Raw genomic sequence first — 26,429 nt, 5'->3', positions numbered from 1 at the left:
TGAGGAGGTCTCTGTGAATGACACCCAACGGCAAGATGCAGCACATGTCCCTTTGGCACTGCTATGCCAGTGCTGGAAAGCACTGACATAAGGGGTTAGGATTGTGCCCTAAATGTAGTAGTTACTCCACTCTTATACTGTCAAGCTACTAGTTCCAGCAGAAACTTCAACCATCAAGAGAAAGAGTTCCCTAGACCAGTGGGAACACATTTCTCACACATTTAGCACCGGGACCCACTTTTTAGAATGAGAATCTGTCCAGGACCCACCAGAAGTGACATCATCAAGCAGGAAAAATTTTTACAATCCTAGGCTGCAATCCTACCCACACTTACCCAGGAGTAAGTCCCATTTACTGTCATTGTTAAAAGCATATACATAGTTGCTTGTTAAAAGTACAGGTCTAACTTTCCACAAAAGCAGTCACATACCATGGGAGCATCAAGTCTAATATATTAAAAATAAAAAATTGAAATGAATTGGAACCCTCCTGAAATTGGCTCCCGACCCACAGTTTGTTGAAACACTGCCCTAGACCAAATAGAGCATCTCAACCAGAAAGATGATAAAAGCCAAAGAATGGATCTAAAAATCTGGAGCCAGTACAGTTGTGGACACGAAGTACCACTGCCACAGAAATAACAATATATGAAAACAATTTAATATCTAAAAACAAGCACTGGATGGTAGAGTGGGTGTTGCATCATAGTAGCCATTTGTACATGATTAGCATCTCTTCAGCAAATCAATAAAAATAGAAAGTGTATTTTAAGAATAAGTGGTATGATTGCCGAAACCATTGACAGTAGCATATGCATAAACCACTGGAGTTAATGGCATTGAGTCAGCTTAAGCAGTTGTGAACTAAACTGCAAATTATAAAACAAGGTTAAAACAACTTTACAAAGAGTCCACAGTTCAGACTTTGAAGCATTATCACAGTTGACTGGAAATATCTTGTAAACCATGTTAAAAGCCAATTGGATTTCTCAGGCTTAGTCTGCACTGGATTCCCCAAATCTCTTGGTTCTTTCTGCAGCTTATTGTAGGTCTTGCAATGGGTGTAAAATGAGAAGCATTGATCTTTATATGAGGAAGTGTTGCTTTTAGAAGCTGCAGAGAACTGGCAGTCACTATTCCAAAAACCTGGATTGTTTTGAGTGTAGCAATTTCACCCAGTTCCCTAAAATGAAAAAGGGAAAACCACAAATTATAAACTGGATAGTGCAAATGTTTACACTAATGGGATACTTCAACCATTCTTCGAGTAAGTTTTACTGACATCTGTGGGGCAGATAAAAACCATACAATGATTTAAGTCATTTTTGATCTAACCAGTTTGAACATTTAGATCATTTGAGTAAGTACAGTACAAAAAAAGTTTTTTTGCTATGCACTTGCACTTCACCTATGCTTAAATTCTCCTTACCATCTGCCAAATAGACTGACTTACCCTGGCATTATCCTGTATGAGCTTTTAGGGTTTCCTATGCTTGACAGAGAGGGAAGAGGCCCACACTCACCCAGCTATATGCTTTGTAAAGCTGTGTTAAGAATATTTTGCTAGAGATGTAGTCTTTCTACAGTAGAATGAGTGGGTGTTTTGAGGACACAGTGGTCACAGGCAAATTATCCTAACTGATAACTAAAAAGTATAATAGTGCGATTGGAAAAGATGAGGCCCTCATTGGCCCTTTTCATTTGTCTTACAGTGGGGAGAAAACGTTTTAGGGAGAGGCAGATACTGCATTTCTCAAACATGACTTTTGCTGTAAAGCAAAAGTGATCGATTGGTAGAAAATCAGTAGACGGGAATAAGTAGTGAGATAAGAGATATTGATAAGATAAGTGGTATAAGAGGTATTAATACACATGAGTGAGTGTGAATCCTTTAGCATGCCCTTAGTCTAGGCCAAGGGCGCTCAAACCCCAGCCCGGGGGCCATTTGTGGCCCTTGGACACCCACAATCCAGGCCGCGAGGTACCCCCAGTCTGATGAGTCTCTGGCCCTCCAGAGACTTGCTGAAGCCTGTGCTGGCCTGACGTTACTACTCTCAGCATGAGGGCTGACTGTTTGACCTCTCGCACGAGCTGTATGCTCCTTCCACTGCTTGCTGTTTCAGTCTGAAGAAGCAGCAAAGAAAGGCTGGCTTTGCTTTGTGCAAGGTCCTTTATAGTCCTTGAGCTATCACAAGACCTTCATTCATTCATATAAGTTCCATCTCTAATATAGTCATTTATGTAAATGTATTCTTTAAATGTAATTTACATTTAATCATAGAGTTGGAAGGAGCCTAATAGGACATCTAGTCCAACCCACTGCCTTGGGCAGGAAATCCTTGTAGAGCATCTCCGACAGGTGCTTGTTGAGCCTCTGCTTGATTATTTCCAGTGAGGGAGAGTCTACCACCTCTCTTGGCAATCTGTTCCACTGCCGAACCACCATTCAGGAATTTTTTCCTGATGTCTAATCGAAATCTCATCTCTTGCAGTTTGTATCCATTGATGAGTGAGTAATGTAAATGTACATCACTGGTTCCCAACACACCTTTTTTCCCCAGCCCCCAACACACTGTTGGAGAGATGTGGCCCTCCTGCCAAAAAGTTTGGACACCCTAGCCCATAAAACTTCATAGCAACAGAAGAGTTGAGAAAAGGTTTTGCTTAAAAAACAGACCTTGAGAGTAGTAAGTAGCTGAAGCCATTTCTGCCCAACATTGCATATATGCAACAGTGATAAAATATGTATGCCTGTTGGCTGGGCAGAAATGGGTTAATGAAGTGAAATAGGAAGGTCTTCAGCTAGCTGGAACTGAATCTTGCTACATAAGAAGAGGTGAGAATGGATGTCCTTATTATCACAAAGGGTCCAAAGGTACAGGCTACTTTTATCATGTTATACAACAGGCACCCTTATTCTCTGGTTACAAGGTAAGTACCTTCAGGATCCAAGGCAAAAGCTGTGGCATATCAGCTTAGAAAGTAACTAGTCTGAGTGCATTTTTTTAATGATATAAAAATACGGCTTGTCACCATTCCACGGAGCAACTCCTGGAAAGTTGTGGCGTTCTTGCTCACTGCTGGCAAGCAGAAGAGTTCAAGGAGGTATGTGAGGACTTCTATAAAATGGGAAATGCTGGCCAGCAATACAGTGAAAAATTTGCAGGGGCAATATAGGGGGTCTGCTCCAAAAGAGGAATTCCTGGCCAATGTAAGGTAGGAGGAGACTACAGAAGTTCCCGCTTGCAACTCCGCACAAGGGTCTCTTACAATGGACAACTAACTCCATTTCCCATGGCCAGAAGACCAAAGCATAGCACCTCCTATTTTCACAAAGAATATCAAACAGAATCTTCAGAAAAAGGAGAAAGCTAATCTTGGGTGCTGGTAAGATAGCACCACCTGGTGGTTGATACCAAAGCTTCATCCTAATCGCTCAAAATGTTAACCATCATGAGCCACTTGCATTCACAAAATATTTAGTAAGCTTTTTTTCTTAAGAGAGCAGCAAGTTATTTACTCACAGTAAAGTTGCAGGCGGTATCTGATAGCATCGACTAAGACCCAAGTGCTCAAGACAACTGAGCTGGTGGAAATACTGAAAGCATTCAGGCTTCAGCGTAACACTGTCACTGTAATGAAAATATTTCTTTTAAGTTCTATTTCCCCATTGTTAAGTATCACTGGTAGGCTAATGGAGAATGATTAGAATAAACTTAATTCTGGTCTTCTCTAAAGTCTCTTTCAGTTGAACTTGATAGAGTTCTATTCAGCGATGAAGCTAATATTTTTAGAAAGCATTCATACCTCACCTTTTAACAAAATGTCTTCCAAAAATGCAAAATATTGAACAATGAAATGATAAAATTATACAGCACACAGAAAAGCAGCACCCAGCTGTTTTGTTTTTGCTTTCCTTGCAAGTATGAGACATCAGCTGAAGACCAGAATCTTTTTAACACCAGTCTCAATCTTTCCTCTTCCACAACTTTTCACTCAACCCGCTTCAGGACAAACTTCTTAACAGGGTACTATAAGCAGACATTGGTTTCCTTCCCTCTTCCAGCAGTAGTGGCTTCCCTCCCATATAAGAAGTGCAGGGTTGTTGCTTTTTGTTAGTTTCTATAGCACATCTGAAGTATAGAAAGGGCTTTAGAAGCCTTATGTCACTCACCATCACAAAAATTATGTAAAAGGCAGGCTGCTATTTTCCCATTTCACAGATGGGGAGGGGCTAACACAGACTGCAGCTTTTCTTTCCTATTTCCTAACCCAGTGGTTCTCAAACTGGCGTGTTGCAGTGCCCCTGCCTCTGCCCACTTAAGGAGTGGGGAAGGCAGTGACGGGATCCCCAGGATCACATCGCTAAAGGCGAAGGGGGCTGTTTGTACTTACTGAGGGCTGCTGCACCATCCAGGAGTTGCAGGGAGCCTCACATAGCCATCCGCAGGGCTCCCCGAGTGTTAGAATGTTGAAAAAAGCAATCGGAAATCACTTCCTCGTTGCAATCATGAAACTGGAAGTGGTTTGATTGCTTTTTTTCAACATTTTAATACTTGGGGAGCCCTGCAAACAGCTGTGTGGGGCTCCCCACAACTGGATGTTGCGGCAGCCCTCAGTAAGTAAAAGCACTTCCCGTTACCCCTGTTAGCAATGTGATGCGGCGGATTGCATTGCTGTCTTTGACCCCTCCCCCACAAAGACTTATCTTGGGAGGTTTATTCCTGAGAAGTTAGAGAACCTCTGCCCTAACCAAATAACTTCCATGACAAGCATGGGATTAGAACTCAAGACTCTTGAGTAAGTGTTCATCCCAGGAAACAGGTCGCATCCACTGTCTACCTGAAGCAGAATTCCTTTTCAAACATGAGCAGAAGGGTTATGGACAGGATCAATGTGTTGTTTAGGGAAACAACTACATCTCCCTTCTGACAGTTCACCTGCTAAACCTGCCTGATATATAGACAGTGGCCAGCATACTTGCCAATGGGTTCGACTGAAAAAATTGCAATGCCTGATACAGTTGAAAGGTACAACAATGCTTTCTCCTCTAGATACAGGGTAGAGGCGTTTTGCAAACCCCACTCAGGAGCTCTCTGCAATATACACACTGCAGACCTTCCATTCATGTTTTGCCTGTCATTACAATAGCCATTTTGCTAGCATGCCTTTGCAGGGACAAGAAACATGCTGGGGTTTTGCTAATTACTGGTACTAAATAAAAGAAGACAGTGAGGCCTGCTTTAGCTTGACTTTAAATATTGCTGATGTTAAATATTGCTGATGTTCAGCTATGACTGATGCAATACTGTTCTGGAGTCTTTCCCCTTGTGCTAGGGTGAATCTTACAACCCATTACTTCAGCATAAAAGAGCAGGCAATGAAATCTGCTCTGATATTCTACTGCTAATATTTGGGCATGTGTTTTGACTTAAAGTAGTACTTAGCTGGTCTTATAGTATTCAACACACTGTATTCAGCACAAACTTTGATAGCACTGAAATTCTTACCTTAAATCTAAGTGAACCAGATTGGAACACCTTTCTAGTAATGTTTTAACATCTGAAATGAGATACATTCAGCCAGTCATAAGCACATCAATAAACGTGACATACTTCAATAAAGAAGGAAAAGTTGTACAAAAATAGTTTAAAATGAGTTCTATCTACTCCTATATTTACATATTTTCTACTAACTCAAGATTTCATCTCAAAAGTCTGTTTCAGATTTAATTGCACCAGAAAAACCCAGCAGATTTTCATGCACTCCACATCCACTACTCTCCCTGAAACAGATACTGTCCTGATAACATTATTTGATTTAAACAAGGCTTTTTACTCCACAAAATGTCTTGACACTTGCACAGCCATTGAGATGTGATTTAAATGCAGAACAAATACTGTACTGGATGTAATCATCACAAGGACACTTTTCTCCACTTAGTTAGGCTGCCAGCCAAATGCCATTGAAGCCTGGATGTTGAAGTTCTGGCTGGACCTACCATAAACCTTACAAAAGAACTGAGTGTTCCAAGGAACACTTGAGGCCCATTAGCCATTCACTGCTTCTCCCACTTGGAGTTGCATGAACAGAATCCTGGGGTGGAGCACAGTCATATGAACAAATGGGGAGCAGGACCGTCAAATGACCTCTCTCAGTGGTTTCATGTAGATGTTAAACACCATGAAGGATAAACCAGAGCTTTGCAGCACCCCACACAATAAAGGCCTGGGGGCTGCGGGCGTCTCCAACATAACCTTCTGAAATCTGCTGGCCAATAAGGAATGGAATCACCCCCAAGCCCCAACTCAGCCAGCCAACCAGACACCATGGTCAATGGTGTTATAAGCCAATGAAATGTCCAGCAGGGCCAACAGTGATGCACTCCCCCATCTAGTCCCTGGTGAAGGGTATCCACCAGAGCAACAAAAGCAGTCTCTGTCCTAAAGCCAGACTGAAAGGGATCCAGATGATCTGTTTCATCCCAGACCCTCTGCAGCCAAGATGCCAACACCCTCTTGATCACCTTGCCCACAAACAGGAAGTTTGAGATTGGCCTGCAATTTTCCAACATGGTGGGATCTACAGATTTCTACTATGGGGGAAAAATATATCTCATTAATAGATTCAAGTCCCAAATGAAATGGCTTTTAAAAGGGCTCCCATAAAAAACTTTCAAAGCACTTGCTCCAAATTAGTTGAGCTAGTTGTTTCAAACTAAAACTTGCTTCTTACCCGACATCAGTAGATTTTGTCTGTACCCACTAAGGTTCAGTTGCATTAGTTTTGGAGGAATGTGATTGATGGCTGCTCTCACATGATCAGCAGTAAAGTCACACCAGGCCAAGTTCAATTCCACTAATCTGCAAGCAAAACATTCACTTTCAAATACATTATTTATCATTATTTACAAACCGATTATAACCACTAGGCATCGCATATATCTAGAACTAAATCAAGCTCTACCCATGGACTCGTGGAATCAAAGAAAAGGATTTTATCTTTCTACTTCTGGTTAACATTCTTTAAGAAGTTAGTGTCATCCAGTGAAACTGGCTGGCAACAGATTCAGGACTGACAAAAGAGAGTACTTCCTGCAATGTACAATGAATGTATGGGGTGTGTTGCCCCAAGAGACAGTGATGGACAATAGCTTAGATGGCTGTAAAGAAGAATGAGACAGAGGAATGGTGAATAGGTCTATTATTCAAATCAAGGGCTATTAGTCATGAGAGTTTATACAAAGCCTCTAAGTTCAAAGATAGCAGTATACAAAATACCAATTGCAGAGGAGCAAAGTAGAGGAGGGCAATGAACTGCATGCACTACTCATGGGTTTCTCTAAAGCAGTAATTTCCAAACTTTTTAATCTCATGGCACCCTGAGAAGATGTTAAAATTGTCACAGCACACCATGTTTTTTGACAACTGACAAGGCACATTGCACTGATGGTTGGGGGCTCACATCTCCCAATGGCCCTACTAATATATGACCTCCAAACTCCCACAGCACACCCACGAACCATTCGCAGCACACCAATGTGCCACGGCTCTAAAATGGCAGTGAAAATCACTGCTCTAAGCATCTAGTTGTCCACTGCAGGGAAGCGAGGCGCTTCATCCAATTGAGTAGCACTCCTCTTAAGTTGCAAGAATCACCATTGCCTCAAGTAAGCTTATTTCAGTGGCCCATTCACACTTTTCTTACAGAAATGGAAAAAGAATTTGAAGGAGTGGGTTCCTTTGATAGAAGCATGTAGAGCTCATCACTAATAAAGTGAACTAATTGTCCTCCTAACCAAGTACTACCTGAATTAAATGTCCACTTCAAAAGTTTATTTGCAATGAATAGGTTTGAGACAAACAGAAATATGTCCCAGCTAATATGTAAAGCCAATCATATGCCTGCCCTTTTCTTAAGTATTAATTGCTGCTGGTTCTTTGTTTTATCTTGTTTTTTGGCTTCTAAATTTCTAAGGTTGTCATGGTTTTTTTTTTTTAGGCAATCTTAATGTTTATATTGTTTTTAATATGATTTTATGCTTTGAATGCCCTTAGGGGAGGAAAAATCGGGGTATAAATTCAGTAAATAAATAAATAAAAGATTAACATCAGCTCCCCACCATTAGCACCCTGCTGATTTTGTTTTCATTTTCATTCCAGGAGCCCCCAAGTCTGGCAAACAGTCTGCACTGCAAACCCTCTTGAGCTGAAAATGCAGGTCATGGCTCAGCAAAGGGAGCCTGGAGTAAGTATGGAAATAAAAACACTCAATTGTGTGCACGTCTCTCATAGACACAGATTTCTGGGTGGTAGTATTAGTTTCTGCCAGCATACACTGTATGAATACCTCATGCCCTGCTAAACTCAAAAGTCAACAAACTTTTTCCTACCTGGGACAGCTGGTCAGCATCAACTCCAAGGCTTCTGCAGAGAATCCTGAGCACCCAGAGAGGTTGAGTCGCACCATGCCAGGGTTTTGTGCTATATTTCTAAAAGGGAAAAGGCAATCAGAGTACCCAAACATTTCCAGACTATGCTGCCTGATCAAAAGGTAACTCCTCCTTGCCTGGGGCCAATGGGAGTGAGTTTGGACACCTACCACACAAAAAGGCAGATCTCTGTAGATAGCTGCTTATGTACCTTAGAGAGGCACCAAGGCACTACACATGGAAACATTTTTAAGTGGCAACTGAACTGAAACAACGTATGACGCCTACCTAAAACACAACAATGAGAAGGTACCACAGTCCAGAGACAAGGTGTGAGCAATGTTAAGATGCAGGCAAACACAGACTGGATGTTATAAATAACATCCATGGTGTTACAGAGCACCATGGCTGTATAAATAATACTGCCATATTTTTAAATATGGCAGTATTATTTATACAGCCATGGTGCTGTATAACACAGTAAGGAAAGGTCCTTACTAGGAGGGTTCCCCCAATGGCCCTCCCCCAAACTCCTGTGGCACATCTGTGGAGTATTTGCAGCACACCAATGTGCCATGGTACAATGGCTGAAAATTGCTGAATTTGATTTAAAGCTAGATTCTGAGTCAGTAGGATAATTAAAAGAGTATCGTTTTTGTCTCTCTTCTGTTTCAGGGACATGGGAGTGGAAGGTGGACAAACATGCTAGGTTGGGGTGGAAAGGCCAGAAGATCTACAATAATGTTTCTGCAAGAGAAGGGCATGAACAAGATGGGCTGGGTATGTAAAAGAGACAAGAAGGGGGGCAAGGTGAGTCTTTGGCTCTAGAAAGTATTGAATCAGTCTTTGTTTGAATTTTTAACTTCACAGAGATATTATGAGATGCATAAAATGTTATAACCCCTGCTAATTGGGTAAGAGGCACTTTTTCAAATGGGTGCTCCTTTTTATAGCAGGGGGAGAGTAACTGGCCCACCTCACACCAGCACTGTCTGTTCTAGTAGCTGTCTGCTGGTATTCCTTGGCATCTTTTTAGATTGTGAGCCCTTTTGGGACAGGGAGCCATTTAGTTATTTGATTTTTCTCTGTAAACTGCTTTGTGAACTTTTAGTTGAAAAGCGGCATATAAATACTGTTAATAATCATCATCATCATCATCATCAGGCTAATTCAACAGCTTGCAGCAGGCAGGACAGCGGCTGCACTGTCCAAGGCTGCAATCCGATGCCCACTTATCTGGGAGTAAGCCTCTATTACAATAATGTGACTTACTTCTGAGAAGGCACGCATAGGATTGGACTGTAAATGCTGCAGTCCCAATTATTATTAATAGATAGATGCCACAAGCTATAGGTTAGACAATTTAACTAGTCCAGGACATGGTGAAGAATTTTTTGCCCACTGACCTAATTATATCATCAGAAAGCTGAAGTCCTTCCAAACTGAGATTCTCTAGACTCTGGCAGCGGCTGAGAATACTGTGGAGATCTTCAGCTTTTACTGTGCAATTAGATAGATCCATATGTTGCACCTGCAGAGGTCTGAAAACCAGAAGAAAGACAAAGCAGAAAGTTAAAACAGTTTTTGTGGCACTTGTTTTTAAACAAGGCAAGCTGCCTTGAGCAGTCTCCGTAATGGAAAGACTGTGTACAAATTACAATGAATGAATGAATTCAATTCTGTGTGTATCTATAGCTACATATCTGAAAAGAGTCACATCACCCAGCCAGCCTAACTTAATTTTAAAGCCCTCAAGAGCATATAGGAAGCATCTATGAACTAAATCTATGCATCTATGCTAAATCTAGCATCTATGCGAAACTGCTTCATCTACATGTTTGGAAGGAATCCGTAACAAAAAAAAATGACCTCAAAACACACGATAGCGATTAATATCACAATGTGATTGTAAATGTTGTGATCCATTGGGCCTTTCTGATTTTACATTTTTTAATGTTGCAATCCACCTTGGGTGCTTTTACTGGGAGAAAGGCAGGGTAAAAGCTGGCAAATAAATATCAAACAAACTAAGCTTGGTTAAGAGAGGCACTTTCCGACACTATAAGAGTCTCATGGCTGAACAGTGATTTACATGGTTTCTCTCAGTCAAAACCAGCATGCCAAGCTGCGCACTTTACTGGTGTCTCCAGCATCAGAGAAGCTCTGTTTGACTACCTATCCACTGGACCACACTGCCTTTAGTGATCAAGACAAGCCCTACCTGCTTGTTTTAAACAAAGGATCTCCAATGCAGGACCTTGGGCAACGGAAGGCCGTCACGCCCAAGGGTAGCAAGTGGCCAATCACTCCAGGCTGTAGACTTCTCCCTGCAAGATCAAGAGTCTGCCAGAGTGACTCGTCAATCCTGGGAAGGAAATGAGTTAACTGGTTAGCAGAGAAGAAGGCTGGAGGAGAAACAAAAGGGAACGCTGGAGGAAAAACAATGTCAATATTAACAAACACCAATTCTGATAGCAGAGTTTGGACTCATAAATATCTCTGGGATTTTAACATTCTGGCAGAAGCAAACCACACTGACATGCAGCTCTCCCCCAACGTTGCTCATAGTTCTAGCAAAGGAGAAATCTCATATTCCCCTTAAAGGTAGTAGAAACATCTTAGGAAATTTAAGCAAGGACTGCAAGGATGAGGAATGGTCATTTTGGCCCCTAGCCAGAGAGCCTAGATCCTAGAGTCACTGCATGGTATTTGGAAGAAGAGAAATGCCCCCTTGGGTTAACAGGAAAGTGGTAAGATGAATCTGTTACCTATTTAACATGTTAGGAAGGAAACACCAAAATGTCTTTAATTCATAATTTGTAAAGATAAAAAAGTGCCACTTTGTGTCCAAGTCGTCCACCTAGCTACTTAACTATCACATGAAACAGAGAAATCTAACAATAAGATATGTATACTTAATTCAGTTTAAAACTGTGAATTAAGGTTATTTCAAAGGAATCAATTAATAGTGCAACAAATGCAGACACCAAGGGCTATTTGCTGTGAGACAGGCAGACATCTTCCCACAAGGAAGCACCTCAGGTGTGTTACATGAAAACACATGTAAACACACTGAAAACACAATGTATTTTTGCTGAGAAAATGTAAGAGGCTTTCCCCCCCCCCCCATTAGAGGGGCCACTGCAATTTGGAATGTGGTTGCGTATCTCAGACAGCACCTACATCAAACCCAATATCACTGATAACAGGAAGAAAGGTTGTTTTCTTCCCAGATCAGTTAGGAAAGCCTGAAAGAGAAGGGTGGAGAATTCCCCTTGTTGGTTTCACTCACTTCTCAAACAATCCTCTCCTCCAGTTTCAGAATGTAGATAGCAGGAGAACATGTATCCTGCAAATAAAGTAACACAATGATTCCCCACTCTGCAGGACTAACTTCATTCACTGTGTGGATCAAAATTCTGTTACAAAAGTTCCCCTACTTACAAACATACTAGGCTCCAGGAGTCTGTAAGTCATTTTATTCCTAAGTACAGTAATGCTCCCATCTCCATTGCTGTGACTGTCAATTTCACTCAGAATGCTGTCGGTTTCACAACAGAGCCACCAGGAACTTTCCTGAGCAGCTTTCCTACTCAGTAGCATTGGCTGCAAACCCAAGACCGCACTGGAAGTATTTTTAAGTTGAATATTCTCAAGTAGGGGAGCTTCTGTAACTCAAAACCGAGACTTGCAGAAATTGCCCTCACTGGCTATTACATCCCATTCCACCACAAGTAATTATTAAATCCTCTTTTTCTTCGTGTACCTATAACTGCCATCTCCACAACATTATACAACTCTTATGAATGCCAAGTTCAGGAAGGCAAAAAAAAAAAAAAAGACTGTTCCTTGAACAATTAATTAAATGCAGTTAAGAAATCACTTACGAAAGTCGATGCCACCTCCGGCAAACCTGGGAAACCTTCAGCAGCTCCGTTAGAGAAAGATAAGAGAAGATTCCCAACAGCAGCTCGTCGGGCAGTGTATCCCAAGAAACACCTTGTAAGGAGAAAATGACACAGGAGAATTATGTGAATCACAAGAACAAATGTTTACAGCTTTTAATTCCCTGAGGTGCTCTGGTAAGTATTCTAATTGATATGACAACCTTTAATCAAGCCTATCAGATATTTCACATTTTTAAAAATGCAACACATAAGCTCTGGACCATCATGGAAAAAGGATGAAACTTTTCAAAAGCAGTTTTTTCTTTCTTCTTTCCAGCCCATTTGTTATATGCTTGCAGCATCTTCTGATTAGAACATAGTGTATTATTATTAAGTGTTTTGTCTGAATGTTCATGCACAGATAGAAACAGCTCTAACCCTACTTAACTTAATCTTGTTCTGAATCTTGCTTGCTCAGGTAGTGTCATTCTGAAAAAGTGCAACATTCCAAAACCAGTAGACCTTTAGCTTTCCTGTTCCCCAACTTAAACATAGTGGTTGGGTCAGACCATACTCATTGTCATCAGAGTGCCCATTGTAAGGCAGTTCCTCCACTATCCTATGGCATTTTTGCAGCATGAGAAGTGGGGCAGTACCTGCTGGTGTGTCCAGTTCCTGAAGAACTGCACCTCCCTCTTTCTTTCCCTAAGAAACTGATGATGTATGATTGTGCCAGCTTCAACTGACCAAGCCCAACAGCAGCAACTGGTTCAAATGTAATAATTCCAGTCCCACAAGTCCCAGCTGGTTTTCTCATGAGCCTATATACGTATTTCCTTCTCTTTCCCACTTCTGCACCTTCATTCAGTACTTGCAGTTTGTTAAACCACTGTTCCCTGTAATATCTAAATTGGAAAATTGTGGTTTGAAGGATCCCTACAAAATAGGATATCAAACAAGTTTGATACCATGATTTGTAAGGTTTGATTTGTTCAGACATGGAAGTACTGAATTAAGATCCAAGAAAAGAAGAGGAGGAAACACACAGGCATGTGATTTGTTCCCAGGCAAATGAACCTGATTATTGGACTGAACTATTATATCTGAACCAGACCAGTATGTTGCACAGGTAGGCTGAAAGGAACCTCGATCCTCCCCAGAGGCACTATGGCTCTTGCACAGCACTGCTGTGTTACATAGGGACCGAAGAAAATAGAAAGAATAGTTTGCACTCACTGGTTAGCACCAATGCAACTATACCAGGGAGTATAGTTGGTGCCTAACATTAGCAGGGCAACTGGCAGCAAGATTTTTATTTTGGATCTTATGTGCTCTGACAATGGAGCTATGATCCAAAGCATTAAGCATTTAGTTACTCTGAAAGTAGAAACCATCAAGCAAAAGGATAGACCAGTGGTGGGCAAAACTTTCAACTTTAGGGATCCTAGACCTTTAACAGTTGTGTAGGAGAGATAATTTCAGTAGGTGTAGCTTGTCATTTGTGAGGTGTGCACAAACTGCACCTGCTGAAATTCCCTCTTCTTTACAATTGTTAAAGGTCCATGATCCCCAGAGTTGAAAGTTTGCCCACCCCTGGGATAGACTAAAAATCAGGAGAGCAAAGCTTAGCCTCCCCAAAATGAAAAAGTCAAAATACGGCCTTGGGAAACAGAGCAACATGGAGTACATACACATGTTGCAATTCCAAATCAACTCTGCTTCTCAATTTTTTTCATCCTATGAAAGGTATTTGTATGCAAACTGAAGAAGATTGTATGCATTTGGTATTTGAAGAAGGTATTTGTATGCAAGAAGAAGCATTTGTATGGTATTTGAAGAAGGTATTTGTATGCAAACTGAAGAAGATTGCAAACTGAAGACAGATTGACTCTAGGTTAGAAGTGAGGACATACTCTCACGAAAGAGAAAACAAGCCTTTCTGCAGACAGTAAAAGCCAAAACCAAAAGCAGTAATGGCAAAAAGGGATACAACAAATTAACTTTTAGTGATGTGCAGTTGTAATGACAGGTGCAGTTTTACTACCCAATTGACACAACTTCATTCACTACTAAGATATTGATATAATAGGAAAAAGCAAAATCATAATCATCAGCACCTTTAGCATTACCCATTGATTAATGCTGTATCTCCAAATGGATTTTTAGTTGTTTTTCATTACCTGTTGCTGCCTCTCGAAGTAGCCTAGGTCTGCGGGCAATGACAAATTCTTTTTCCTTGACTTTCTGTCGCTTTGGGGGTGGGCCCACACACACCAGCAGTTCCTGGGGAGTGTTCTCATTGCCTAGTTTATCCTTAAGGACAGACACTCCCATACCCGAGAGCAGCTCTGATGTCTTGCTGGGGTCCCATGCCCATGTGAAACTAGTGCTGACGTTGCTGCCCAAATCTGGTATTTCCTGGAGATGCCTCCTGCAGGGAAAGAAAGGGAGGCCCTATCCAGTTTCATACATTGCACTGCAGTATTCATCCACGGCTGCAACAAAGATGGAAGGTGTACAGAAAAAGACGCCACAAATATATCCTGTGAAATAGCTGTTCTCAGAAGTGACCAGAAAGAGATTTGGTTTTCTCCTCTAGAAAATTAGTAAGGACCAATGACTGTACATTCCGGCATCAGCAGACACATAAATGCAAGTAAAGTGCTTAATGTAAGTTAGATCCAGCCAGAAGGACTGACTGGTAACTTGCTAGAAGGCTGGCCTGGTTGTAATCTCTGCCTCACCCTTGCCTGGCTAGCCTCCCACACCAGCAAGGAACATGACACACCCCAGACAGTCTTAAAATTGGTTAAGCAGCCTGCTCACCAAAGATATATGCACAGCCCAAGAATACCCTGAAAAATGTTATTCTGATGGTCATCAAATAGTTATACTGATTCTGGAGACAACTTGTATCATCTTGTATTTTGGGAACAGGCTTTATTTGTCACAAAAACAGTCCTTGAATTCACTCAAGGATGGAAATCCCAAATTGGGCCTCCCACAGGATCTCACCCTACCAGTAGCAGACCATTTATCTTATGTGCAGAATGCCTCAGATTCAATCTCCAGTTAAAAGGGCCTCAGGTAGCAGAAGTCAGAAAGGTCCACTTGAAACTTGAGAAAGTATGACCAACTGTTTAACTCAGTATCAAATCGCATTATTGGGCATTAGGCTTGCCTGCGTGCATGCACACCCGAGAATGACTCAAGTTCATCAATTCTCATGCCACAAATTTTTGCAGTCAAAAAAAGCAGAAATCAGAAGTGTGCATATGGATGCACATGGAGCAAACAAACCCTTCAGCAAAATTTATGTGTGTGTTCTACACCAGTGTATCTCAAACTGTGGTTTGGGACCTACTAGCAGTGGCAGATCTCCCATTATAATCAATGGGGCAAATGCCCCAGGCGCAAGCCTTTAGGACCGCACAGAAGCCTCTCTAAGGCTCCCAATGGGGTCGGAAATGGTGCTTCCGGTTTTCCAAAAGCACAGTTTATAGCATTGTGGAAGACTCAGGAAGCTTTCCTGACGCAGCCTATGGTTGTGCAAGGCTCCGTGAGGGGGGGATTTGTGTCAGGGGGGCGCAATTGTTTGTCCTTTGCCCTGGGATGCGGTGCTAAGAAGGTCTGCCACTGCCTGCTAGGTGGGTTGCAAGCCAATTTCAGGTGGGTCCCTATTCACTTCAATGAGTATTTTATTTTTAATAGATAAGTGTGGATAGGATTGCAGCCTTTGGGATGTTTGGGTATTTTTTAAAAACAGAACAACAACTGCTTGGGAAGGTTAGAAGGGTTCTTTATTTTAAATAACTTTTTAAACTTACACTTATTGTAAACTTTAAATTACTTACAGGACACAATCCTGACCAACTTTCCAGCACTGACCTAGCCTGTAGGTACAGCTACAGGTTGGTTCAATTTTCCAGACTCCATGGTGCATTGACCCCTCTTTACTCATAAAGTGTACTCACAATTCTGGAGCTCATGATATTTATATCTCACCTTTCCCCTCCCCATCGGAAAATACCAAAGGTGGTTTACAGTATTTAGGGCCCAATCCTATCCAACTTTCCAACACTGATGCAGCCATACCAATGGGGCATGTGCTGCATCCTGTGGTGGGGGAACAGTCATGGATGCCTCTTCAAGGTAAGGGAATGTTTGTTTGCTTACCTTGGGGCTGCCTCAGTGTTGAAAAGTTGGATAGGATTAGACCCTCATTTATTTATTTCTACATATTAGTAGTGCAAGTTGCTTGCTTCCCATACTAACTTTAGTGCCTTTACTGACAGCAGATACAGCAGCTTTTTAAAGCAGGGATACTTATACAGGAGCATGTCTAAGAATGCTGACATCAGTAACAGGGTTGTAGCTCAGTGGTAGTCAGCAGCATAGCTAGAGGGGGTGCAAAACACTAAGTTTTTCAGGCGACTAAACACACCGTGCAAGCAGCCCCTACCTCTACCCCTACCCTACCCTCAAAGCCATTTGTGCGGTGGGAGCAAAACAGAGGCATTCACAAGAATGGCTCCAAAGGGGAGGAGGAGTGGCCACTTGCACAGCACATTCAGGCACCTGCAAAACTTATTGCTTTGCACCCCCCTCTGGCTACACCACTGGTGGCTGTGCAAAGGTCTCAGATTCAATCCTGAGCATGTCTTGATGGGGCTGGGAGGGGAACCCTGTATGGAACCCTAAAGAGGTGCTGCCAGGCCAGCCTATGCAAACAACCCTGAGCTAGGTGGAACAAGGGTCTGAGACAGGAATCCTATCCACACTTTCCTGGGAGTAAGCCCCACTGAATATAAAGGGACTTACTTCTGAGTAAACATGCATAGCATTGGACTCTGTATCAGGCAGCTTCATACATGCAACATGTAGGGAAGGGAAGTGGGAGTGGGAAATATGGGGGTCCACAGCCCTGATCCTATGCATGCTTCCCGAGCCACTAGTCCACTCATCCCAGTGTTCATTCTTCTTGCACTCTCCAACCAGAGGCTGCCGTTCCCTGTATGCGCGGGTTGCAACCTCCAGCTAGCAGAGCGCAAGCAAATGCGCGCGCAAACCGCGGATGCTTTGGGCGGGATCCGCGGATGCCTCTCTCCCCAGCAGCCCCCCAGTCCCTCTTGCGCCCAGCCGGCTTTACCTGTGCATGGTGCTGCTCCAGCAGGATGGTGCATCCAGTCCCGGGACCCTTTCTCCCACCCTCCCGCTGCACCACCAGCCAGCTCCAGCAGCCGCCAGCACCAGATGCCCAAGAAGACCGCAGGGTCCCTCTCGCGCGCGCCCGCCCACATCAGGGGCTAGACTTCTCCCCCCTCTCGCAACGAGGGCTGCTGGGAATTGTAGTGCAAAAGCATCACTCTTGATTAATATATAGATTTTTTTTTGTTATTAACCATTTTATTGGAAATTCAAAGAAGCCACGCTGGACTGATGTGTCCCCCCAGTAGCTCAAGGAGCGCTGTCGCGTTTTACTTTGTTGTGTTTCTATGTTTCAGTTTTTATTCTTAGAATTAATTTTTAAATACTTTGTCTTTATTGGATTTGTGATACTTTGTGCATTTGTGAAGGAGCTCTGTAAACCACCTGGGGCATCTGCTTCCACACAGGAAAAGCAGGCTATAAATGTCCCAAATAAATTAAAATAGTGTTTCTCAAACTGTGGGTTGGGACCCACTAGGTGGGTCAGGAGCCAATTTCAGGTGGGTCCAAATTAATTTCAATATCTTATTTTTAATATATTGGACTTGATGCTACCATGGTATGTGATTGCATGGGGGAAATGTTATAAATCTGTACTTTTAACAAGCTACTTTGTACAGTATATATACTTTTAATAATGATAACACAGGTCTACAAAATTGAGGGTCAGAAAGTTTTTCCCAAAATTTATGGTGGTATGATATGAATTTGGGGTGCTGATTCAAAAAATGGCATCTGTTTTGCCCTATCACGTCTAGTTTTGGAGATATAGTATAGCCTCATTAGCGAATGGTTCAAGCAGCTTCCTCATGAGGAAGCCATGGTGTAGGCCAGCCATTTTCAACCACTGTGCCGTGGCACACTGGTGTGCTGTGAGTGGTCCCCAGGTCATTTATTATGGTCATTTATCAATAGGACCATTGGGGAATGTGAGCACCCATTAACAGCATAGTGTGCCTTGTCAATTGTCAAAAAGCTGATGGTGTGCCTTGACCATTTTAGTGCCTTGCCAGTGTGCCGTGAGATGAAAAAGATTGAAAATCACAGGTGTAGGCTTTCTAGCACTGACATAAGGGCAATGCAGCTCCGAGGTAAGGGAACAAAATATTCCCTTACTTTGAGGAGGCCTCAGTGAGTGACACCTAACTGCAGGATGCAGCACATGGCCCATTGGCACAGCTATGCTAGTGCTGGAAAGCACTGACATAAGGGGTTAGAATTGTGCCCTTACTTACTTAGGGCCCATTCTTATCCAGTTTTGCAGTGCCAGTGCAGTGGCGCCAATGAGGCATGCCCTGCATGCTGTGGTGGGAAGGCAGTCCCAGTGGCCTCCTCAAGGTATGCAAACATTTGTTCCTTTACCTTGGGGCTGCATCAGAGCTGGAAAGTTGGATAGGATTAGGCTTTTACTTACTTAGAGCCTAATCTTATCCAGCTTTCCAGCTCTGGTGAGGCCTCAATGCAGCCCTGAGCTAAGGGAACAAATGTTCCCTTACTTTGAGGAGCTCTCTGTGACTGCCTCCTCACCACAGGATTCAGCGCATGCCTCATTGGCATGGTTGCACGAACACTGGAAAATTGGATAGGATTGGGCTCTTACTTACTGTGTTTCTTTGTCACCAAAGGACCCAAGGCAGCCTGCAATATGTCTAGAAATACAAAAACATAGAATCACTATTAAAAATACAAATTTAAACATTAAAAACCATCACAATTAAGAGCATCTTAAAGTGGTACGTTGGGGTGCACGTTGGGGGAAGAATACTAGGCAAATCTCTAACAAAAACCCTTGACTTCCGACGGGCGGACTTCCCTCAAATGAGGAGGCTGGTTAGAAGGAGGTTGAAAGGGAGGGTAAAAAGAGTCCAATCTCTCCAGAGTGCATGGAGGCTGCTTAAAACAACAGTAATAGAGGCCCAGCAGAGGTGTATACCGCAAAGAAAGAAGGGTTCCACTAAATCCAGGAGGGTGCCCGCATGGCTAACCAGCCAAGTTAGAGAGGCTTTGAAGGGCAAGGAAGCTTCCTTCCGTAAATGGAAGTCTTGCCCTAATGAGGAGAATAAAAAGGAACATAAACTGTGGCAAAAGAAATGTAAGAAGGTGATATGGGAGGCCAAGAGAGACTATGAGGAACGCATGCCCAGCAACATTAAGGGGAATAATAAAAGCTTCTTCAAATATGTTAGAAGCATGAAACCCGCCAGAGAAGCGGTTGGCCCTCTGTCTGGTGAGGGAGGGAAAGGGGAGATAAAAGGAGACTTAGAGATGGCAGAGAAATTGAATGAGTTCTTTGCATCTGTCTTCACGGCAGAAGACCTCGGGCAGATACCGCTGCCCGAACGGCCCCTCCTAACCGAGGAGTTAAGTCAGATAGAGGTTAAAAGAGAAGATGTTTCAGACCTCATTGATAAATTAAAGATCAATAAGTCACCGGGCCCTGATGGCATCCACCCAAGGGTTATTAAGGAATTGAAGAATGAAGTTGCAGATCTCTTGACTAAGGTATGCAACTTGTCCCTCAAAACGGCCACGGTGCCAGAAGATTGGAGGATAGCAAATGTCATGCCTATTTTTAAAAAGGGAAAGAGGGGGGACCCAGGAAACTATAGGCCGGTCAGCCTAACATCCATACCGGGTAAGATGGTGGAATGCCTCATCAAAGATAGGATCTCAAAACACATAGACGAACAGGCCTTGCTGAGGGAGAGACAGCATGGCTTCTGTAAGGGTAAGTCTTGCCTCACAAACCTTATAGAATTCTTTGAAAAGGTCAACAGGCATGTGGATGCGGGAGAACCCGTGGACATTATATATCTGGACTTTCAGAAGGCGTTTGACACGGTCCCTCACCAAAGGCTACTGAAAAAACTCCACAATCAGGGAATTAGAGGACAGGTCCTCTCGTAGATTGAGAACTGGTTGGAGGCCAGGAAGCAGAGAGTGGGTGTCAATGGGCAATTTTCACAATGGAGAGAGGTGAAAAGCGGTGTGCCCCAAGGATCTGTCCTGGGACCGGTGCTTTTCAACCTCTTCATAAATGACCTGGAGACAGGGTTGAGCAGTGAAGTGGCTAAGTTTGCAGACGACACCAAACTTTTCCGAGTGGTAAAGACCAGAAGTGATTGTGAGGAGCTCCAGAAGGATCTCTCCAGACTGGCAGAATGGGCAGCAAAATGGCAGATGTGCTTCAATGTCAGTAAGTGTAAAGTCATGCACATTGGGGCAAAAAATCAAAACTTTAGATATAGGCTGATGGGTTCTGAGCTGTCTGTGACAGATCAGGAGAGAGATCTTGGGGTGGTGGTGGACAGGTCGATGAAAGTGTCGACCCAATGTGCGGCGGCAGTGAAGAAGGCCAATTCTATGCTTGGGATCATTAGGAAGGGTATTGAGAACAAAACGGCTAGTATTATAATGCCATTGTACAAATCTATGGTAAGGCCACACCTGGAGTATTGTGTCCAGTTCTGGTCGCCGCATCTCAAAAAAGACATAGTGGAACTGGAGAAGGTGCAAAAGAGAGCGACTAAGATGATTACGGGGCTGGGGCACCTTCCTTACGAGGAAAGGCTACGGCGTTTGGGCCTCTTCAGCCTAGAAAAGAGACGCCTGAGGGGGGACATGATTGAGACATACAAAATTATGCAGGGAATGGACAGAGTGGATAGGGAGATGCTCTTTACACTCTCACATAATACCAGAACCAGGGGACATCCACTAAAATTGAGTGTTGGGCGGGTTAGGACAGACAAAAGAAAATATTTCTTTACTCAGCGTGTGGTCGGTCTGTGGAACTCCATGCCACAGGATGTGGTGCTGGCGTCTAGCCTAGATGCCTTTAAAAGGGGATTGGACGAGTTTCTGTAGGAAAAATCCATTATGGGGTACGAGCCATGATGTGTATGCGCAACCTCCTGATTTTAGAAATGGGTTAAGTCAGAATGCCAGATGTAGGGGAGGGCACCAGGATGAGGTCTCTTGTTATCTGGTGTGCTCCCTGGGGCATTTGGTGGGCCGCTGTGAGATACAGGAAGCTGGACTAGTTGGGCCTATGGCCTGATCCAGTGGGGCTGTTCTTATGTTCTTATGTTCTTATGGTAATCAGACAATAAAATACAATAAAAACAGCATCTGCAGCAATAAAAAACCTCAAGCTTGTAAAGAACCAGATAGATAGATAGCTAGCGAAATACTTTTCCCCACACTCTGATCTAATGAGTAGAGATAGGTGAAAGCAGTTTTATTTTTTCATGGATTTGGGTGTTTTCCAAACTTAGAAGTTCAGGAAGTGGTGTTTTTATTTATTTTATTTATGTTTTTATTCCACATTTTTTATAAATTATAATTATAAATTATAATCACTTTAAAACTGTATTAGGTAGGTGATATAGGTGGTATAGTGTCAGCAGATGCTGCCACATGCAGGTAGACGTGTTAGAGAATTGTATTTTTTTGCAGATTTGGGGTTTGTGTGTGTCTGTTTTATTATTGTTGTTATTAACAACAACAAGAAGTGCAGAAAAGCAGTGTTATGTGTTTTTATTTCGCTATCACCAAAAACATCCCACCTCTGCTGTTGAAGGGTGATTTTAATCAACACAGGGCGCAATCCTAACCAACTTTCCAGCACTGGCATAGGTGTGCCAGTGGGGCATGTGCTGCATCCTGCAGCTGGGGGGCAGTCATGGAGGTCTCCTCAAGGTAAGGCAATGTTTCTTCCCTTACCTCGGAGTTGCATTGCCCTTATGTCAGTTCTGGAAAATTAGTTAGGGTTGCGGCCGCAGTGGTTCCTGCGCCACACAGATGTTCTGGAGAGGGCAAGCACACCCCACAGATCCTGATGTGTTGCACCCCTGGACTTATTAAAACACACACACACTTCAACAATGATCATTGTTTAAATGTAAAGTTCAGAATTACCATAAACAGGGTGACCCAATGCAATGTGGGACAGAGTGCCTATATCTTAACCCAGGGCTTTTCAAACTGGGGCATCATGACACCCCAGCCTGAGGGCCCTGGCCCCTGCCCCCTTAAGGGGTGGGGGCAGCCTGGAGGCAGGGAGGAGGCAGCGGCGCAATCCCCAGGATCTCATGTACCCAAGCCCCTGCAGCCTCCCGGGGCTGCGGGGAGCCCGGCGCAACCTGCAGCAGGGTTCCCCGTGGCAGTGAAAGTGGATCTGGAGTGATCGTGCCCCACCTCTGCAAAAGCTGGGAGTAGCTGGGAGCTGCTAAAGCCGGGAGTACTTAAGCCAGTTACGTGTACCCAAGCCCCTGCAGCCCCCCTGAATGGCGTGATCCTGGGGATCGCGCCACTGCCTCCCCCCTCCCGTCCACGCAAGAGCTTAGTGGCTCTCAAACTCTCCCAGAGAGTTTGAGAGCTACTGCCTTAACCATTGTATAGCAGAAGGTTCAACATGGAAGGGTTAAAAAAGCTGCACCTGCCAAAACTCCCTCTTCTATACAATAGTTAAAGATATAGGCACTCTGTGTGTGTGTCCCTTTGTATCTGGTAAACCTAGCCTTACCTGAGAGTAAATCTGCAGAGGTTTAGGTTGTAATTTATCTACAATTCTTAATTCTTCACAGCCCTATGCAACTTTACTCAAAATTAAGTCCCATTCAGTCAAGTACGAATACTGTGTATTCGAAATCCTGTACTATACACACTTAGGACTAAGCCCCACTGACACAGCAGGAATTGCTTCTGAGTAAATGTGCACAGGATGAGGCTGCATATTGATCTGAGGATCACAGTTTTGTAGCCAGTGAGAAAATTAAATGTAGGGTTACCACAGTGTTTCTCAAACTAATTGGGTCAGGACCTACTAGGTGGGTTGCAAACCAATTCCAGGTAGGTTCCCATTCATTTCAATATTTTAATTTTAATATATTAGACTTGATGCTACATAAGAACATAAGAAGAGCCCTGCTGTATCAGGCCAAAGGCCCATCTAATTCAGCTTCCTGTACATCACAGTGGCCCACCAAATGCCCCAGGGAGCACACAAGACAACAGACACAGCCTGGTCCTGGTACCCTCCCCTGCTTCTGGCAATCAGAGGCAGCCTGTGTCTAAAACCAAGAGCTTGCACATACCTACTATGACTTGTAACCCATAATGAACTTTTTCTACCATGGTATGTGACTGCATTTGAGGAAATGTGACAGACCTGTACTTTCAACTCAATTCAACAAATCTTTATTAGGCATAAGTATTTGATAAGTGAAGACTCTGTACAGAACCCGTACAGAGAATAAAAACCTAAGCAAAATATTTTTTGCAAAATACAAGTGATCAAATTGACCTGTACTTTTAACAAGTTACTATGTACATTGTTTTAACAATGACAGTAAATGGGAGTTACTCCTGGCTTTGTGGGGGTAGGTTTGCAGCCTAGGATTGTTAAAAATTTTCCTGCTTGATGATGTCACGTCTGATCATGACATCACTTCCAGTGTGTCTTGATAGATTCTCATTATAAAAAGTGGGTCCCGGTGCTGAATGTATGAGAACCACTGAGTTAGCAGATGCAAAGGAGGACAGAATTCCTATCCCTTAACCCAGTGGTTCTCACACGTTTAGCACCGAGACCCACTTTTCAGAATGAGAATCTGTTCAGGATGCACCAGAAGTGATGTCATGATCAGAAGTGACATCATCAAAACTGGCAAAACTCCCATTTACTGTCATTGTTTAAAGCATATACACAGTAGCCTGTTAAAAGTACAGATCTGTAACATTTCCCCAAATGCAGTTGCATCCCATGGGAGCATCAAGTCTAATATATTAAAAATAAAAAATTGAAATGAATGGGAACCCACCTAAAATTGGCTTGCAACTTACAGTTTGAGAAACACTGCCTTAGCCACTGTACAGAAGAGGGAACTTTTGCAGGGGCAGCTCAACAGGGAAGGGTTTAAAAAGCTGCAGCTGCCCAAATTCCCTCTTGTATGCAATGGTGAAAGGCACAGGCACTCTGCCTTCTCCCAGCTGCTCAGCCACACCATAAATAAAAATGCAAGTAGTGGATCAAAAATGAGTAGAGTAGAGCCTAACAGGGCTCTCCCGGGCGCTCCTGGGAATTGTAGTCCCACGGCGCCCGGAAGTCTCGCCCCGCGCCCGCGAAGGCTCCTGGGCGTCGTAGTCGTGGGGCCGAAAGGGGCGGAGGCTTCTTTCTTTTCCCTGCGAGGGCTGTGTGGGTTCTGCCCGGGAGTCCTGGCGCGCCTGAGGGGGAGGAGGCGTCGACAGCGAGGCAGGAAGTGTCAGCGGCGGCCGCAGCCGGCCCGCTTCGCTGCTTGGGGGTCTGTGCCTGAGGGGCTCCAGAAGGCCCGCCGGGCTTCCCCTCCTCGCCTGGGGAACAGTGCAGCCGGTCCAGCCGCCGCCGTCGGGGGAGCGGTGAGAGATGGAGCCAGGACGGGCCCGGCCCTCCCTCTGCTGAGTAAGTGCCGGGACTCCCCGCCCTGCACAGTGGGGGGCGCTCCACTTAATCAGTCATGACACTGGGACCCCCTGCCAGTCTCGCCTCCCCTCCCCCCCTCACAACAACCCTGTGAGGCTGCCACCCTAGCCACACTTTCCTGGGAGTAAGCTCCATTGACTATAATGCGGCTGACTTCTGAGTAGACAGGCATAGGATGGGCTATGAGGCTGCGGTCCTAGCCACACTTTCCTGGGAGTAAGCCCCATTGACTGTAATGGGGCTTACTTCTGAGTAGACATGCGTAGGATTGGGCTGTGAGGTGACAGTCCTATACATGCTTTCATGGGAGTAAGTTCCATTGAACACAGTGGGTTTGACTTCTGAGTAGACTTGCCTAGGATTGGGCTCTGAAGCTGCCATCCTATACACGTTTTCCTGTGAGTAAACCTTATTGAATGCAATCAGTCTAGCTTCTGAGTAGACTTGAATAGGAAGACTTGCCTCTTCCCAGGCTTGGATCAGTAACCTGCATAGAATTGGGCTCCCAAGCTGCATTCCTTTCCACACTTTCCTGGGAGTAAGCCCCATTAACTATAATGGGACTTATTTCTGAGTAGACAGGCATAGGCTTGGACTCTGAGGCAGCAACCTAAGTGGGGCAGCAGACAGAGCAGGACCGGCACAGGGAGGGTGACCAGGTGTCATAAACACCAAAGAGGAAAAGGCACGCTAAAATGTAGGACATCTGATAAAAAGGTAGGTTACTGTGACCCTCCTAAATGAGCCTTTGCAACTCGACTGGGGTCCCGACATGCAGGTTGAAAGATATTGCTTTAGGTTAAAAATAACAAGAGCAACTACTCCTTGCAGATAGAAAGCTAGCACTACAGGGAGCAGGCTCAGCCAAAACCTTCCTCTCTCCTGGGAAGGCTTTTTTCCCTTCTTCATTTGCAAGGGATGTTTCCTTTGTGCAAGATGCTATTAAAAATAATGCCAACCTGCATTCTGAAATGTTCAATTCCCCCAATTCTTCTGAATCTGAGTGTGGTCCAGGCCTAACTGAACTTGTTCTGACCCATTAGGTGGAAAGGTGACAGATGACTGGACTTACCAATTTCAGACTAGCTGGTTGTATTTTCGGGATGGTTGCCCCTGAGGGTTGCTATAGTGCTGTTCCGAGAAATCCAGCAATTCTGATTTGCCCATATTATTCAAGTTAGGAGTAAGCATCACTGTTGCATTTTCATTACAAAACTTTCATTTCCATTCATTTTAAAACAGTATACCCACCTTTCAAACCCCATGGTATTCAGTGGGCATCTCTCGCTTCCTTCTCAGGGCAGGAAAAACAACCCAGCAGCTTCATAAACAATCCCAAATATGTTTATTTTTATTGCATTTTTTTTTTAAGATTAAGCTTTTCTTTGGTGGAAGGCTATTGATTTTTATATCTTTTTCCTCCATCTTTGCTCTGTTTTAA

At 43.7% G+C, this 26,429-nt stretch overlaps 2 protein-coding genes across 3 annotated transcripts in view; one reads left to right on the top strand and one right to left on the bottom strand.

The window, feature by feature from the left end:
- Positions 1 to 684: 684 nt before the first annotated feature.
- On the bottom strand, positions 685 to 17,547 carry SKP2 (S-phase kinase associated protein 2). Its single transcript, XM_066616856.1, has 10 exons — positions 17,468 to 17,547; positions 14,499 to 14,749; positions 12,319 to 12,430; positions 10,653 to 10,796; positions 9,838 to 9,972; positions 8,393 to 8,491; positions 6,736 to 6,863; positions 5,511 to 5,562; positions 3,525 to 3,632; positions 685 to 1,183 (listed from the first exon to the last, which is right to left on the bottom strand). Exons 1-10 carry the CDS (start codon positions 17,473 to 17,475, stop codon positions 970 to 972), a joined length of 1,251 nt encoding a protein of 416 aa, XP_066472953.1. The 5' UTR covers positions 17,476 to 17,547; the 3' UTR covers positions 685 to 969.
- A 7,216-nt stretch (positions 17,548 to 24,763) lies between these two features.
- Positions 24,764 to 26,429, top strand: part of LMBRD2 (LMBR1 domain containing 2) — a 33,215-nt gene continuing 31,549 nt past the window's right edge. For both annotated transcript variants that reach the window (XM_066615850.1, XM_066615848.1), the window contains exon 1: positions 24,764 to 24,967. The gene's annotated coding sequence lies outside the window, so the exon portion shown is untranslated. The remainder of the gene's footprint in view (positions 24,968 to 26,429) is intronic.

The sequence above is a fragment of the Tiliqua scincoides genome, chromosome 2 (genome assembly GCF_035046505.1).
Source record: "Tiliqua scincoides isolate rTilSci1 chromosome 2, rTilSci1.hap2, whole genome shotgun sequence".
Lineage (NCBI taxonomy): Eukaryota > Metazoa > Chordata > Lepidosauria > Squamata > Scincidae > Tiliqua > Tiliqua scincoides.
This window is presented reverse-complemented; position numbering and strand designations above follow the sequence as displayed.